The sequence below is a fragment of the Eucyclogobius newberryi genome, unplaced genomic scaffold (genome assembly GCF_026437365.1).
Source record: "Eucyclogobius newberryi isolate DKJ021-1_F unplaced genomic scaffold, fEucNew1.0.hap1 SCAF_15, whole genome shotgun sequence".
In the NCBI taxonomy this organism is placed as follows: domain Eukaryota; kingdom Metazoa; phylum Chordata; class Actinopteri; order Gobiiformes; family Gobiidae; genus Eucyclogobius; species Eucyclogobius newberryi.
Genome location: NW_027315779.1, coordinates 2048543 through 2065323, shown reverse-complemented (window position 1 = coordinate 2065323; position 16781 = coordinate 2048543). Strand labels below are relative to the sequence as shown.

The 16781-nt window shown below is 43.7% G+C and overlaps 1 protein-coding gene across 2 annotated transcripts in view; it reads left to right on the top strand.

Annotated features, from left to right (window-relative positions):
• septin8a (septin 8a) overlaps positions 1-16781 on the top strand; it is a 63274-nt gene that overhangs the window by 29889 nt on the left and 16604 nt on the right. For both annotated transcript variants that reach the window (XM_072445696.1, XM_072445697.1), the window contains exons 5-6: positions 6243-6404; positions 16328-16424. In XM_072445696.1, coding sequence (XP_072301797.1) covers positions 6243-6404; positions 16328-16424 — 259 coding nt within the window. The remainder of the gene's footprint in view (positions 1-6242; positions 6405-16327; positions 16425-16781) is intronic.

Sequence of the window (16781 nt, the reverse complement as noted above, 5' to 3'; positions counted from 1 at the left end):
CTGAGGGACTGCTTCAGCACCACTGTCTGGACTGAGCTTTATGACCCACATGGGGAGGACATCAACACCATCACAGAGTGCATCACGGACTACATCAACTTCTGTTTTGAGAACATTGTTCCCTCCTGGACGGTGCGGTGTTTTCCAAACAACAAGCCATGGATTAACCGTGAACTGAAGGCTCTGCTGAAGGAGAAGAAGAGAGCCTTCAGGTCAGGGAACAAGGAGGAGCTGAGGACTGTGCAGAAGGAGCTGAGGAGGAAGATCAGGCAGCCTGAGGCCGGCTACAGGAGGAGGATGGAGGAGCAGCTGCAGCAGAAGAACATTCAGGGAGTGTGGAGGAGCCTGAAAACCATCTCGGGCTTCAAAATCCCCCCTGCCCAGACAGAGGGGGATCTACAGTGGGTGAATGATTTAAATGCTCACTTCTTGAGATTTGATCGGTCACCCGCCCCTCCCCCTGCACAGCTGCATGCTCCCTCTTCCACAGCTGGACAATGCCCTGCATCTGTTCCTCTTCGCTTATCTGCCCCGGACCATCAGCTCCCCACTTCGCCTGGACTCACCCATCCCCCCAGCACACGGTCCCCCTGCCAACCACTGACTGTCACAGCAGCACAGGTGAGGAGTGAGCTGAAGAGGATTAAAGTGAGGAAGGCAGCAGGACCTGATGGGATCAGCCCCAGCCTCCTTAAGTCCTGCGCAGATGAACTGTGTGGAGTTATGGAGCATGTCTTCAACATGAGCCTGAAGCTGAGGGTGGTACCACAGGTCTGGAAGACATCCTGTCTGGTACCTGTGCCTAAGACACCGCGCCCCAAAGATCTCAACAGCTTCAGGCCAGTGGCTCTCACGTCCCACCTGATGAAGACACTGGAGCGGCTAGTCCTGGACCACCTCCGCTCCACCGTGAGCTCAGCCATGGACCCGCTGCAGTTTGCATATCGGTCTGGCATCGGAGTGGAGGACGCTGTCATCTCCCTGCTGCACCGCTCTCTCTCTCACCTGGAAAAGCCTGGCAGCTCTGTGAGGATTCTGTTCTTCGATCTTTCCAGCGCCTTCAACACCATCCAGCCGCTGCTCCTGAGGGACAAGCTGGAGACGGCTGGTGTGGAGTATGACCTGGCAGAGTGGATCCTGGACTACCTCACAGACCGACCCCAGTTTGTGAGAGCACGGGACTGTGTGTCTGACACTCGGACCTGCAGTGTGGGGGCCCCCCAGGGCACTGTCCTCGGGCCCTTTCTCTTCACCCTTTACACTGCAGACTTCAGACATGACACGGACAGCTGTGTCCTGCAGAAGTTCTCTGACGACTCTGCCATCATCGGACTCATCACGGACGACGATGACGCGGAGTACAGAGGACTGGCGCAGGACTTTGTGGACTGGTGTCAGCGGAACCACCTCCTCATCAACGCGGGGAAGACCAAGGAGATGGTGGTGGATTTCCGCAGACGCCACCTCACTGCCCCCTCACCAGTGAACATCCATGGACGGGACATTGAGAGAGTGGACTCATACAAGTACCTGGGTGTTCATCTGAACCACAAACTGGACTGGACTCATAACACGGACGCACTGTACAGGAAGAGCCAGAGTCGGCTCTACCTCCTGAGGAGACTCAGGTCTTTTGGAGTGACAGGGCCACTCCTGAAGACCTTCTACGACTCTGTGGTGGCATCAGCCCTCCTGTATGGTGTGGCCTGCTGGAGCAGCAGCATCACAGAGAGGGAGAGGAGGAAGCTGGACAGAGTCATCAAGAAGTCCAGCTCCTTCCTGGGCTGTGCTCTGGACTCGGTGCAGGAGGTGGGGGACAGGAGGGTCCTGGCTAGATTCACATCTATGCTGGACCATGAGTGTCACCCCCTGCAGGACACTCTGTCCGCTCTGGAGAGCAGCTTCAGTGAGACTGATCCACCCTCGATGTGTGAAGGAAAGGTTCCGTAGGTCTTTCCTTCCTGCTGCTGTCAGACTTTATAACAAAAACTGTTAGTACTGAACACTCGCAATACTGACCTAACCTAATACTGATGTGCAATTCTGTCATATGTGCAATTACTGTGAAATTCATGTGCAATCTATGTGCTGTCGTGACACATATTCATGTTCAATTACTGTCGTGATCACATGCAATGGTATTTATGTATTTATTTATTTGTCTATGGGAGTTTTTATTTGTAGGAGATCTTCTACTGAAAGTGTTTTTCAGACTTCCTATAAGTGATCTGTTCTTCTGTATCTACCTCTGTATCTACCTGCGTTGCACCAATGAAATTTCCCCATGTGGGACAATAAAGGAATATCTTATCAATATAAAGGTGAACTATAGAACTTTTCTGGTGTATAGTCGGCCCATCTGCTTGTTTTATTGCTGGAATGGGCCACAGTGTGGTATTAAGCCTGTCTATCTCCATGGAGACGAGCAAGTTGGTTAAAGTAGAGCTATGTAACTTCAGCGATGGAGCTCCCCCTGCTGCTCCCTCGTGAGAATACACTATCAAAGAAACGACCCAAAAACGCATTTTTATTTGTGTTTTTTTGTTACACCAGTCAATTAGCAATTTGTGCAGAAAAGTTTAAAAAATCCACAATTAAGGTGCTCTCCTTTTTGTTTTCATTTGTAAATTGTGACATTTAATGAGTTTCGTATTGTGATACCATCAATTACAAACAGGAAGGTGTGTGTGTGTGTGTGTGTGTGTGTGTGTGTGTGTGTGTGTGTGTGTGTGTGTGTGTGTGTGTGTGTGTGTGTGTGTGTGTGTGTGTGTGTGTGTGTGTGTGTGTGTGTGTGTGTGTGTGTGTGTGTGTGTGTGTGTGTGTGTGTGTGTGTGTGTGTGTGTGTGTGTGTGTGTGTGTGTGTGTGTGTGTGTGTGTGTGTGTGTGTGTGTGTGTGTGTGTGTGTGTGTGTGTGTGTGTGTGTGTGTGTGTGTGTGTGTGTGTGTGTGTGTGTGTGTGTGTGTGTGTGTGTGTGTGTGTGTGTGTGTGTGTGTGTGTGTGTGTGTGTGTGTGTGTGTGTGTGTGTGTGTGTGTGTGTGTGTGTGTGTGTGTGTGTGTGTGTGTGTGTGTGTGTGTGTGTGTGTGTGTGTGTGTGTGTGTGTGTGTGTGTGTGTGTGTGTGATAAAAGCGCGTTTTAAAAGCGCCGCTTTATTTTGTAAAAGCGTCGAAAAAAGGTAGTGATACGAAAAAATGTTAAGCCCCCGGACAACATTATTTGGACAGGGTGTTTTCAAATCCTATCTAAAAGCCTGGATAGATGCCATACTGCGGAGCATTCCTGGCAAAGCAATAACGTGTGGACGAGCATGTGACGGATCCTCCGCCAGAAATGTTACACAGTGCACCTTTTTAAAGAAGCTGAAAAGACCCGATGAAGACCACTTATTCATGAATAAAAACGACACACTGACTTGTTACAGGTTCTGCTCGATACAATAAGTCTGTGCACTCGAGATGACTGACTAAAAGCTCCAAAGAAACTCCAAACGTCTACAAACTGGCCTCGCGTGCATAGGAAAGCCACATCGAGTAAAACAAACATGATACAATGGGGGAGGCCACGCCCACGAGGAAGGTGTCGCAACAGAACAATGTAAGCAATGATTTTCTTTTCACCAGTGACTCGCTAAACCTAAACTTAACCCGACCACAGTTTGAGCCGGTGGATATTTACTCCTCAGCCAGTTGGAGTAGGGCCGGGAATCACTGGGTCCCTCACGATTCGATACACGATACGCAGCTCACGATATACGGTAATATCACGATTTTGCGATACACGCGACAATCGATATATCGCTCATGATATTCTACAGCGCATCGCTATTTTTTTAAAAGAACCCAATACATTTTAACAACAATTTTCTTTAGTCAGACCGTGATCTGCGCAAACTCGCAATGAAACGCGCCCTTTTTAATCAGAAAAATAGTCGAAACGTCACTTTCTTTGAACAAAATTGTAGTGCAGTCACAACATAATTAATTGGGGGAAATTATACCAAAAATGACTCCTGCCGATATATCGATACGGCGAAAAAAGGTTCGACTTATGGTCCGGAAAATACGGTATAAATACAGTTAGAGATACGGCAAACTGCAAAAGGGCGATAAAATCAATCGCCATCATTTCAAAATCATGATTAACAGATAATTGTCATTTTTGTATCTATTAAACATTATTGATCCATTGTCTGCGTAGTGTTCAAGTCTTATTTATATTATGTATTAGTGTTTGCTTTATATGATCAACACACGAGATCGCAAAGAGGGGAAAACCAGGCAAAAAGAGCACAATGTTTTACACCAGATTCGGCGTATTTGGAAACGATGGCGTTTCTCTTTTTGAACAGCTTTTTGAGTCTCTCCTGTTTAAGTGATTGAAGACCAACATGGACACGGGTCTGTGGAGGCGGGAAGAGAGCCCGGGGCAAAGAAAGATCATTTTATGGCTAATTATGAGCTCTGGCAGGACGTTGTGTTGGTTCAGCTTTAGATTTACACCAGGAAAAAGCTTTTTACTCCTAATATTTGCACTTTGGTTGGTTTAATGTCCTTTGCATTGGTTTAGTTTGTATCAGGACAAAAGGCAAGTATTAGAATAAGGTTTTGGTTTGACTGCTCCTTCTTTTTGATTGGATTTTGGCTTGAATGATCAATACCGCAACATTATTCTATACACAATATTACAGTACAATATTTCGATGAGAACACTTTTACTTAGAAGTGCCTTGTTATAATTTTTTTTTTTAAAATGATCTAGCCTTGACGCAAACTGCACTCACGAGACCACAACTACACGAGTTCATGCACAATCACCTATTTATACAGAAAAAACTATTATATCTATGTAAAAATAAACTTCATTTTTCTTCTTTTTGTTGTTGTCCCGTAGAACTCCTTTTTATACACAAATAAAAGAATGAATTTACCAAATGTTGTATCGATTAATCTCTTATTTGCTCAGAAAAGGAAGGACATTATGAATTAAAGAGTGTCTATTTATTCAATTTGAAATGTAATTATAAATTGCTATATATACATTTAATATTTAAATAAATAGACTTGTAAATCACATAAATTTTACATTTGAAACATAATTTAAATGCTTTGTTATTATTCACGTGGGCCTAAAACGAAGAGACAAACGGAGAAAATGACAGAAATAAACTGTCGTAAACGTATAGAAGGGTCCGTGAGCAACTTTTAAACGCGTACAATACTTCAATACTTTCGATTACACCATTTCTGCACGTTTATGAAGTATTAAATGTACAGTACCTTTTAAAATGTGCACACAGTTTTTATTTAGTTTTTGCATTCCTTTTGTTTCCCGCCGCCTACATTACTCTCAACGCTTCCTCCCTTTTTATCACCACGATAAATGGTGCAGGCGTTAACGATGGCCGCTCCGCTGTTAATTAACGAGCCAATAAAGTACGTTGAGGATATAATTAGCGTGTGGCTCCGAGTCGATCGAGAGCTGCGCCGCCGAGTGTCTTTGTTGTGACACTGTCGTTGATTCCAGATCGTCTGCTGCCGGTCGTTTTTGGAATAGAAATGTGTTTTGCTGTGCGTCTCTTCTGTCAAGTTCTGATTAAGTTTGTAAATCAGGGGCCGGTTGTGTTTTTTTTTTTTTTTTTTTTTTAGAGGCTTCACTCATTCCGATTTGAAACATTCTAATCTGAAATTTACGTCGACGCACATAGATGTGTTCAGCAAAAATGTGTTGTTGTTGCTGCGTTTCAAGCTGAACTGTATCGATGTTAGCGACTCGTGTTGATCATTCAAGTTTGTGAGTCTAAGTGATGGTAAAAACTACAAATGAAGAGGGAAAAGGGCTCGTTAGTTGTATAAACCGTGTATAAATCCTTAAGATGACACATTTGCGTACAACATTTGAGCACAAACTCATCACTTCTTCATGAATGCAAATATACATCATGAAATTAAACTGCTTCTTCTTCATGTGGGTGTAATCCCTCATTCGTCCAGGCGTGTTCCATTGTAGAAAAAGCTCAAACTCAGATATGGGCTGGACTTACCACAGAATAGTATAAATATCTGAGTTCTCGACCTAAATTCTCTTATTGACAATGACTCTTGGATGAGTCGAAACGTTTAATTTTTTCTAACCGAGTCCAGATGACTACAACTGAAGCTTTTTCTACAATTTTCTTCTTCATGTGTTTTGTCACGTTGGCCGTTCATCCACATGTGTCGCTCACGTTTCCCGCGTCTCGTTGCAGGTGAACATCATTCCCATCATTGCCAAAGCCGACACCATCTCCAAAAGTGAACTGCACAAGTTCAAGATCAAGATCATGAGCGAGCTGGTGTCCAACGGCGTCCAGATCTACCAGTTCCCCACGGACGACGAGACGGTGAGCGAAATCAACTCCTCCATGAACGTGAGTAACTCCCACTACTGCAGTACTCTCACTACTGCAGTACTCTCACTCTCTACTACAGCTCTCACTACTGCAGTACTCTCTACTACAGCTCTCACTACTGCAGTACTCTACTACAGCTCTCACTACTGCAGTACTCTCTACTACAGCTCTTACTACTACAGCTCTCACTACTGCAGTACTCTCTACTACAGCTCTCACTACTGCAGTACTCTCTACTACAGCTCTCACTTCTGCAGTACTTTCTACTACAGCTCTTACTACTACAGCTCTCACTACTGCAGTACTCTCTACTACAGCTCTCACTACTGCAGTACTCTCTACTACAGCTCTCACTACTGCAGTACTCTCTACTACAGCTCTCACTACTACAGCTCTCACTACTGCAGTACTCTCTACTACAGCTCTCACTACTGCAGTACTCTCTACTACAGCTCTCACTACTGCAGTACTCTCTACTACAGCTCTCACTACTACAGCTCTCACTACTGCAGTACTCTCTACTACAGCTCTCACTACTGCAGTACTCTACTTAGAGCTGGGTTGAAATAATCGATTTTCGATTTTTAATCGATTCGCATATTAATGACCGATTATCGATTCGTACGTCCAAAGATCGTTTTTTTATTTTTTTTTTATTTTTATTTTTTTTAAATAAAAAATATTTTCTACATTTCCCTCAGTGAACTTCAATCTACCTTCAAGAATGATAATTCAGGACTCCTGTATTCTCTTTCTTGAAGGTAGATTGACCCTTAACCTTTTCATCAGTCTTCCATCAGTAAATACCAATACTTGTAAGATTTGCTGTTTAATATTGATATAATACTAGTTTTAACATGTTGCTTCTCTACACAGTCATGAAGTGAAGGAAACGGTTCAAATACATTTTTCATTTTTAATAACATTAACCCCCGGATCGAATCGAAATCGGATCGAATCGGAAATAAGATCGAAATCGGAGCGAATCGGATGGGATCTGAGAAATCGGAAAAAATCGATTTTGAAACGTAAAAATCGTATTCGAATCGATTCTTGAAATTTGAATCGAAACCCAGCTCTAACTCTACTACAGCTCTCACTACTGCAGTACTCTACTACAGCTCTCACTACTGCAGTACTCTACTACAGCTCTCACTACTGCAGTACTCTACTACAGCTCTCACTACTGCAGTACTCTCTACTACAGCTCTCACTAGTGCAGTACTCTCTACTACAGCTCTCACTACTGCAGTACTCTCACTACTACAGCTCTCACTACTGCAGTACTCTCACTACTGCAGTACTCTCACTACTACAGCTCTCACTACTGCAGTACTCTCTACTGCAGTACTCTCACTACTACAGCTCTCACTAGTGCAGTACTCTACTACAGCTCTCACTACTGCAGTACTCTACTACAGCTCTCACTACTGCAGTACTCTCTACTACAGCTCTCACTACTGCAGTACTCTCTACTACAGCTCTCACTACTACAGCTCTCACTACTGCAGTACTCTCTACTACAGCTCTCACTACTGCAGTACTCTCTACTACAGCTCTCACTACTGCAGTACTCTCACTACTACAGCTCTCACTACTGCAGTACTCTACTACAGCTCTCACTACTGCAGTACTCTACTACAGCTCTCACTACTGCAGTACTCTCTACTACAGCTCTCACTACTGCAGTACTCTCTACTACAGCTCACTACTGCAGTACTCTCACTACTACAGCTCTCACTACTGCAGTACTCTCTACTACAGCTCTCACTACTGCAGTACTCTCTACTACAGCTCTTACTACTACAGCTCTCACTACTGCAGTACTCTCTACTACAGCTCTCACTAGTGCAGTACTCTCTACTACAGCTCCCACTACTGCAGTACTCTCTACTACAGCTCTCACTAGTGCAGTACTCTCTACTACAGCTCTCACTATTGCAGTACTCTCACTACTACAGCTCTCACTACTGCAGTACTCTCTACTACAGCTCTCACTACTGCAGTACTCTCTACTACAGCTCTCACTACTGCAGTACTCTACTACAGCTCTCACTAGTGCAGTACTCTCTACTACAGCTCCCACTAGTGCAGTACTCTACTACAGCTCCCACTACTGCAGTACTCTCTACTACAGCTCTCACTACTGCAGTACTCTACTACAGCTCCCACTACTGCAGTACTCTCACTACTGCAGTACTCTCACTACTGCAGGACTCTCACTACTGCAGTACTCTTTACTACAGCTCTCACTACTGTAGTACTCTCACTACAGCTCTCACTACTGCAGTACTCTCTACTACAGTACTCACTACTGCAGTACTCTCTACTACAGTTCTCACTACTGCTGTACTCTCACTACTACAGTACTCACTACTGCAGTACTCTCTACTACAGCTCCCACTACTGCAGTACTCTCTACTACAGCTCTCACTACTACAGCTCTCACTACTGCAGTACTCTCTACTACAGCTCTCACTACTGCAGTACTCTCACTACGACAGCTCTCACTACTGCAGTACTCTCTACTACAGCTCCCACTACTGCAGTACTCTCACTACTGCAATACTCTCACTACTGCAGTACTCTCACTACTACAGCTCTCACTACTGCAGTACTCTCTACTACAGCTCTCACTACTGCAGTACTCTCTACTACAGCTCTCACTACTGCAGTACTCTCTACTACAGCTCTCACTACTACAGCTCTCACTACTGCAGTACTCTCTACTACAGCTCTCACTACTGCAGTACTCTACTTAGAGCTGGGTTGAAATAATCGATTTTCCGATTTTTAATCGATTCGCATATTAATGACCGATTATCGATTCGTACGTCCAAAGATCGTTTTTTTATTTTTATTTTTATTTTTTTTAAATAAAAAATATTTTCTACATTTCCCTCAGTGAACTTCAATCTACCTTCAAGAATGATAATTCAGGTAGATTGACCCTTAACCTTTTCATCAGTCTTCCATCAGTAAATACCAATACTTGTAAGATTTGCTGTTTAATATTGATATAATACTAGTTTTAACATGTTGCTTCTCTACACAGTCATGAAGTGAAGGAAACGGTTCAAATACATTTTTCATTTTTAATAACATTAACCCCCGGATCGAATCGAAATCGGATCGAATCGGAAATCAGATCGAAATCGGAGCGAATCGGATGGGATCTGAGAAATCGGAAAAAATCGATTTTGAAACGTAAAAATCGGAATCGAATCGATTCTTGAAATTTGAATCGAAACCCAGCTCTAACTCTACTACAGCTCTCACTACTGCAGTACTCTACTACAGCTCTCACTACTGCAGTACTCTACTACAGCTCTCACTACTGCAGTACTCTACTACAGCTCTCACTACTGCAGTACTCTACTACAGCTCTCACTACTGCAGTACTCTCTACTACAGCTCTCACTACTGCAGTACTCTCACTACTACAGCTCTCACTACTGCAGTACTCTCTACTGCAGTACTCTCAGTACTACAGCGCTCACTACTGCAGTACTCTCTACTACAGCTCTCACTACTGCAGTACTCTCACTACTACAGCTCTCACTACTGCAGTACTCTCTACTGCAGTACTCTCACTACTACAGCTCTCACTAGTGCAGTACTCTACTACAGCTCTCACTACTGCAGTACTCTCTACTACAGCTCTCACTACTGCAGTACTCTCTACTACAGCTCTCACTACTGCAGTACTTTCACTACTACAGCTCTCACTACTGCAGTACTCTACTACAGCTCTCACTACTGCAGTACTCTACTACAGCTCTCACTACTGCAGTACTCTCTACTACAGCTCACTACTGCAGTACTCTCACTACTACAGCTCTCACTACTGCAGTACTCTCTACTACAGCTCTCACTACTGCAGTACTCTCTACTACAGCTCTTACTACTACAGCTCTCACTACTGCAGTACTCTCTACTACAGCTCTCACTAGTGCAGTACTCTCTACTACAGCTCCCACTACTGCAGTACTCTCTACTACAGCTCTCACTACTGCAGTACTCTCTACTACAGCTCTCACTACTGCAGTACTCTCACTACTACAGCTCTCACTACTGCAGTACTCTCTACTACAGCTCTCACTACTGCAGTACTCTCTACTACAGCTCTCACTACTGCAGTACTCTACTACAGCTCTCACTAGTGCAGTACTCTCTACTACAGCTCCCACTACTGCAGTACTCTCTACTACAGCTCTCACTACTACAGCTCTCACTACTGCAGTACTCTCTACTACAGCTCTCACTTCTGCAGTACTTTCTACTACAGCTCTTACTACTACAGCTCTCACTACTGCAGTACTCTCTACTACAGCTCTCACTACTGCAGTACTCTCTACTACAGCTCTCACTACTGCAGTACTCTCTACTACAGCTCTCACTACTACAGCTCTCACTACTGCAGTACTCTCTACTACAGCTCTCACTACTGCAGTACTCTCTACTACAGCTCTCACTACTGCAGTACTCTCTACTACAGCTCTCACTACTACAGCTCTCACTACTGCAGTACTCTCTACTACAGCTCTCACTACTGCAGTACTCTACTTAGAGCTGGGTTGAAATAATCGATTTTCGATTTTTAATCGATTCGCATATTAATGACCGATTATCGATTCGTACGTCCAAAGATCGTTTTTTTTTTTTTTTTTTTTTTTTTTTTTTTTAAATAAAAAATATTTTCTACATTTCCCTCAGTGAACTTCAATCTACCTTCAAGAATGATAATTCAGGACTCCTGTATTCTCTTTCTTGAAGGTAGATTGACCCTTAACCTTTTCATCAGTCTTCCATCAGTAAATACCAATACTTGTAAGATTTGCTGTTTAATATTGATATAATACTAGTTTTAACATGTTGCTTCTCTACACAGTCATGAAGTGAAGGAAACGGTTCAAATACATTTTTCATTTTTAATAACATTAACCCCCGGATCGAATCGAAATCGGATCGAATCGGAAATAAGATCGAAATCGGAGCGAATCGGATGGGATCTGAGAAATCGGAAAAAATCGATTTTGAAACGTAAAAATCGTAATCGAATCGATTCTTGAAATTTGAATCGAAACCCAGCTCTAACTCTACTACAGCTCTCACTACTGCAGTACTCTACTACAGCTCTCACTACTGCAGTACTCTACTACAGCTCTCACTACTGCAGTACTCTACTACAGCTCTCACTACTGCAGTACTCTACTACAGCTCTCACTACTGCAGTACTCTCTACTACAGCTCTCACTACTGCAGTACTCTCTACTACAGCTCTCACTAGTGCAGTACTCTCTACTACAGCTCTCACTACTGCAGTACTCTCACTACTACAGCTCTCACTACTGCAGTACTCTCACTACTGCAGTACTCTCACTACTACAGCTCTCACTACTGCAGTACTCTCTACTGCAGTACTCTCACTACTACAGCTCTCACTAGTGCAGTACTCTACTACAGCTCTCACTACTGCAGTACTCTACTACAGCTCTCACTACTGCAGTACTCTCTACTACAGCTCTCACTACTGCAGTACTCTCTACTACAGCTCTCACTACTGCAGTACTCTCACTACTACAGCTCTCACTACTGCAGTACTCTACTACAGCTCTCACTACTGCAGTACTCTACTACAGCTCTCACTACTGCAGTACTCTCTACTACAGCTCTCACTACTGCAGTACTCTCTACTACAGCTCACTACTGCAGTACTCTCACTACTACAGCTCTCACTACTGCAGTACTCTCTACTACAGCTCTCACTACTGCAGTACTCTCTACTACAGCTCTTACTACTACAGCTCTCACTACTGCAGTACTCTCTACTACAGCTCTCACTAGTGCAGTACTCTCTACTACAGCTCCCACTACTGCAGTACTCTCTACTACAGCTCTCACTAGTGCAGTACTCTCTACTACAGCTCTCACTACTGCAGTACTCTCACTACTACAGCTCTCACTACTGCAGTACTCTCTACTACAGCTCTCACTACTGCAGTACTCTCTACTACAGCTCTCACTACTGCAGTACTCTACTACAGCTCTCACTAGTGCAGTACTCTCTACTACAGCTCCCACTAGTGCAGTACTCTACTACAGCTCCCACTACTGCAGTACTCTCTACTACAGCTCTCACTACTGCAGTACTCTACTACAGCTCCCACTACTGCAGTACTCTCACTACTGCAGTACTCTCACTACTGCAGTACTCTCACTACTGCAGTACTCTCACTACTGCAGGACTCTCACTACTGCAGTACTCTTTACTACAGCTCTCACTACTGTAGTACTCTCACTACAGCTCTCACTACTGCAGTACTCTCTACTACAGTACTCACTACTGCAGTACTCTCTACTACAGTTCTCACTACTGCTGTACTCTCACTACTACAGTACTCACTACTGCAGTACTCTCTACTACAGCTCCCACTACTGCAGTACTCTCTACTACAGCTCTCACTACTACAGCTCTCACTACTGCAGTACTCTCTACTACAGCTCTCACTACTGCAGTACTCTCACTACGACAGCTCTCACTACTGCAGTACTCTCTACTACAGCTCCCACTACTGCAGTACTCTCACTACTGCAATACTCTCACTACTGCAGTACTCTCACTACTACAGCTCTCACTACTGCAGTACTCTCTACTACAGCTCTCACTACTGCAGTACTCTCTACTACAGCTCTCACTACTGCAGTACTCTCTACTACAGCTCTCACTACTACAGCTCTCACTACTGCAGTACTCTCTACTACAGCTCTCACTACTGCAGTACTCTACTTAGAGCTGGGTTGAAATAATCGATTTTCCGATTTTTAATCGATTCGCATATTAATGACCGATTATCGATTCGTACGTCCAAAGATCGTTTTTTTATTTTTATTTTTATTTTTATTTTTTTTAAATAAAAAATATTTTCTACATTTCCCTCAGTGAACTTCAATCTACCTTCAAGAATGATAATTCAGGTAGATTGACCCTTAACCTTTTCATCAGTCTTCCATCAGTAAATACCAATACTTGTAAGATTTGCTGTTTAATATTGATATAATGCTAGTTTTAACATGTTGCTTCTCTACACAGTCATGAAGTGAAGGAAACGGTTCAAATACATTTTTCATTTTTAATAACATTAACCCCCGGATCGAATCGAAATCGGATCGAATCGAAATCGGAGCGAATCGGATGGGATCTGAGAAATCGGAAAAAATCGATTTTGAAACGTAAAAATCGGAATCGAATCGATTCTTGAAATTTGAATCGAAACCCAGCTCTAACTCTACTACAGCTCTCACTACTGCAGTACTCTACTACAGCTCTCACTACTGCAGTACTCTACTACAGCTCTCACTACTGCAGTACTCTACTACAGCTCTCACTACTGCAGTACTCTACTACAGCTCTCACTACTGCAGTACTCTCTACTACAGCTCTCACTACTGCAGTACTCTCACTACTACAGCTCTCACTACTGCAGTACTCTCTACTGCAGTACTCTCAGTACTACAGCGCTCACTACTGCAGTACTCTCTACTACAGCTCTCACTACTGCAGTACTCTACTACAGCTCTCACTACTGCAGTACTCTACTACAGCTCTCACTACTGCAGTACTCTACTACAGCTCTCACTACTGCAGTACTCTCTACTACAGCTCTCACTACTGCAGTACTCTCACTACTACAGCTCTCACTACTGCAGTACTCTCTACTGCAGTACTCTCAGTACTACAGCTCTCACTACTGCAGTACTCTCTACTACAGCTCTCACTACTGCAGTACTCTCACTACTACAGCTCTCACTACTGCAGTACTCTCTACTGCAGTACTCTCACTACTACAGCTCTCACTAGTGCAGTACTCTACTACAGCTCTCACTACTGCAGTACTCTCTACTACAGCTCTCACTACTGCAGTACTCTCTACTACAGCTCTCACTACTGCAGTACTTTCACTACTACAGCTCTCACTACTGCAGTACTCTACTACAGCTCTCACTACTGCAGTACTCTACTACAGCTCTCACTACTGCAGTACTCTCTACTACAGCTCACTACTGCAGTACTCTCACTACTACAGCTCTCACTACTGCAGTACTCTCTACTACAGCTCTCACTACTGCAGTACTCTCTACTACAGCTCTTACTACTACAGCTCTCACTACTGCAGTACTCTCTACTACAGCTCTCACTAGTGCAGTACTCTCTACTACAGCTCCCACTACTGCAGTACTCTCTACTACAGCTCTCACTACTGCAGTACTCTCTACTACAGCTCTCACTACTGCACTACTCTCACTACTACAGCTCTCACTACTGCAGTACTCTCTACTACAGCTCTCACTACTGCAGTACTCTCTACTACAGCTCTCACTACTGCAGTACTCTACTACAGCTCTCACTAGTGCAGTACTCTCTACTACAGCTCCCACTACTGCAGTACTCTCTACTACAGCTCTCACTAGTGCAGTACTCTCTACTACAGCTCCCACTACTGCAGTACTCTCTACTACAGCTCTCACTACTGCAGTACCCTCTACTACAGCTCTCACTACTGCAGTACTCTCACTACTACAGCTCTCACTACTGCAGTACTCTCACTACTACAGCTCTCACTACTGCAGTACTCTCTACTACAGCTCTCACTACTGCAGTACTCTCTACTACAGCTCTCACTAGTGCAGTACTCTCTACTACAGCTCCCACTACTGCAGTACTCTCTACTACAGCTCTCACTACTGCAGTACTCTACTACAGCTCCCACTACTGCAGTACTCTACTACAGCTCCCACTACTGCAGTACTCTCACTACTGCAGTACTCTCACTACTGCAGGACTCTCACTACTGCAGTACTCTCACTACAGCTCTCACTACTGCAGTACTCTCTACTACAGTACTCACTACTGCAGTACTCTCTACTACAGTTCTCACTACTGCTGTACTCTCACTACTACAGTACTCACTACTGCAGTACTCTCTACTACAGCTCCCACTACTGCAGTACTCTCACTACTGCAATACTCTCACTACTGCAGTACTCTCTACTACAGCTCCCACTACTGCAGTACTCTCTACTACAGCTCTCACTACTACAGCTCTCACTACTGCAGTACTCTCTACTACAGCTCCCACTACTGCAGTACTCTCTACTGCAGTACTCTCTACTACAGCTCCCACTACTGCAGCGAGAAAATAAAAGCTGTCAAATAAGTAGTGTGTATATATAGTGTAGTGTATATTTATTGGTCTTTTCTAGCTAATATTTTAGAATCAAAAAGGCTTTAACAACGGCAATAAACCTTTTCTGATTCTGTTTAAAGAGGGATCACACTGACTTAAACATAGGAACTCGTCTGGGCGTCAAGGTGCAATATAAAACCGTGAATACAAATAATAATAATAATAGCGACTATAGTCTATAGAATAAATATGGCATGCATTAGTGAAGTGTTTACTACTAATATAAGGTAAAAAAATAAACGTCGCCTCCGTAGGTACACAAAAACTGTACTGATGTTTGGAAGAGGTGCAGAACGTGAACAGTGCAGTTGGTGATTCAATTATGGTTAAAGTGTTTAAGAAGTGACCACGAGTCCAACGAGTCTCCAGGTGATTACTGAAGCTTTTTCTACAATGACGAACGAAGAGTTACACCAGCTCTGAGCTTTAACACAACGTCAAAGCTCGGCCCCAAAACACATGCTTTTTTTTTACTGACGGACGATCGGCTGTGGACCTCTCGAGCGAATCCCAGTTACAACATGATTACTTGCCCAGCCCTAACTTATATGGAAATAGTTTGTGTTGTATAAGTGCATCCTAACCTAAAGTGTTACCTGTCCCTTCTGTTCACCAGGAGGTATTGTTCTTTCTCAAATGCACCTGCTTCAGTTTAACCTGGACTTTACTTTTCCTCTATTGTCTTTGCCTCAGGCCCATCTGCCGTTCGCTGTGGTGGGCAGCCTGGAGGAGGTCAAAGTGGGGAACAAAACGGTACGAGCGCGACAATATCCCTGGGGCGTGGTGCAAGGTGAGACGGCGCACTCTACAACACAGATTACATTCCACAGATTACATTCCACACATTACGTTCCACAGATTACATTACACTTTAAGAGGGCAGATGGGGTTTAATGTCTTCCTCAAACCGTTTCAGACATAATGGATCAGGAAGCGAGTCTGTCTTGTATCAAGTGACTTCACAGGTTAAAAATACTGGAGTTTAATGGAAGATTTGTGCTGAAAAGATTTAAACGGTTGCAATTATTATTAAATCATTGAGTCTGCATCTAGATAATTACCAAAAAACTAAATTACATCCTTGTGTGTAAAACGTGTTAACCCTGTAGTTTAGTCAAAAATCAGAACAAAAATATGTTCTGATTTT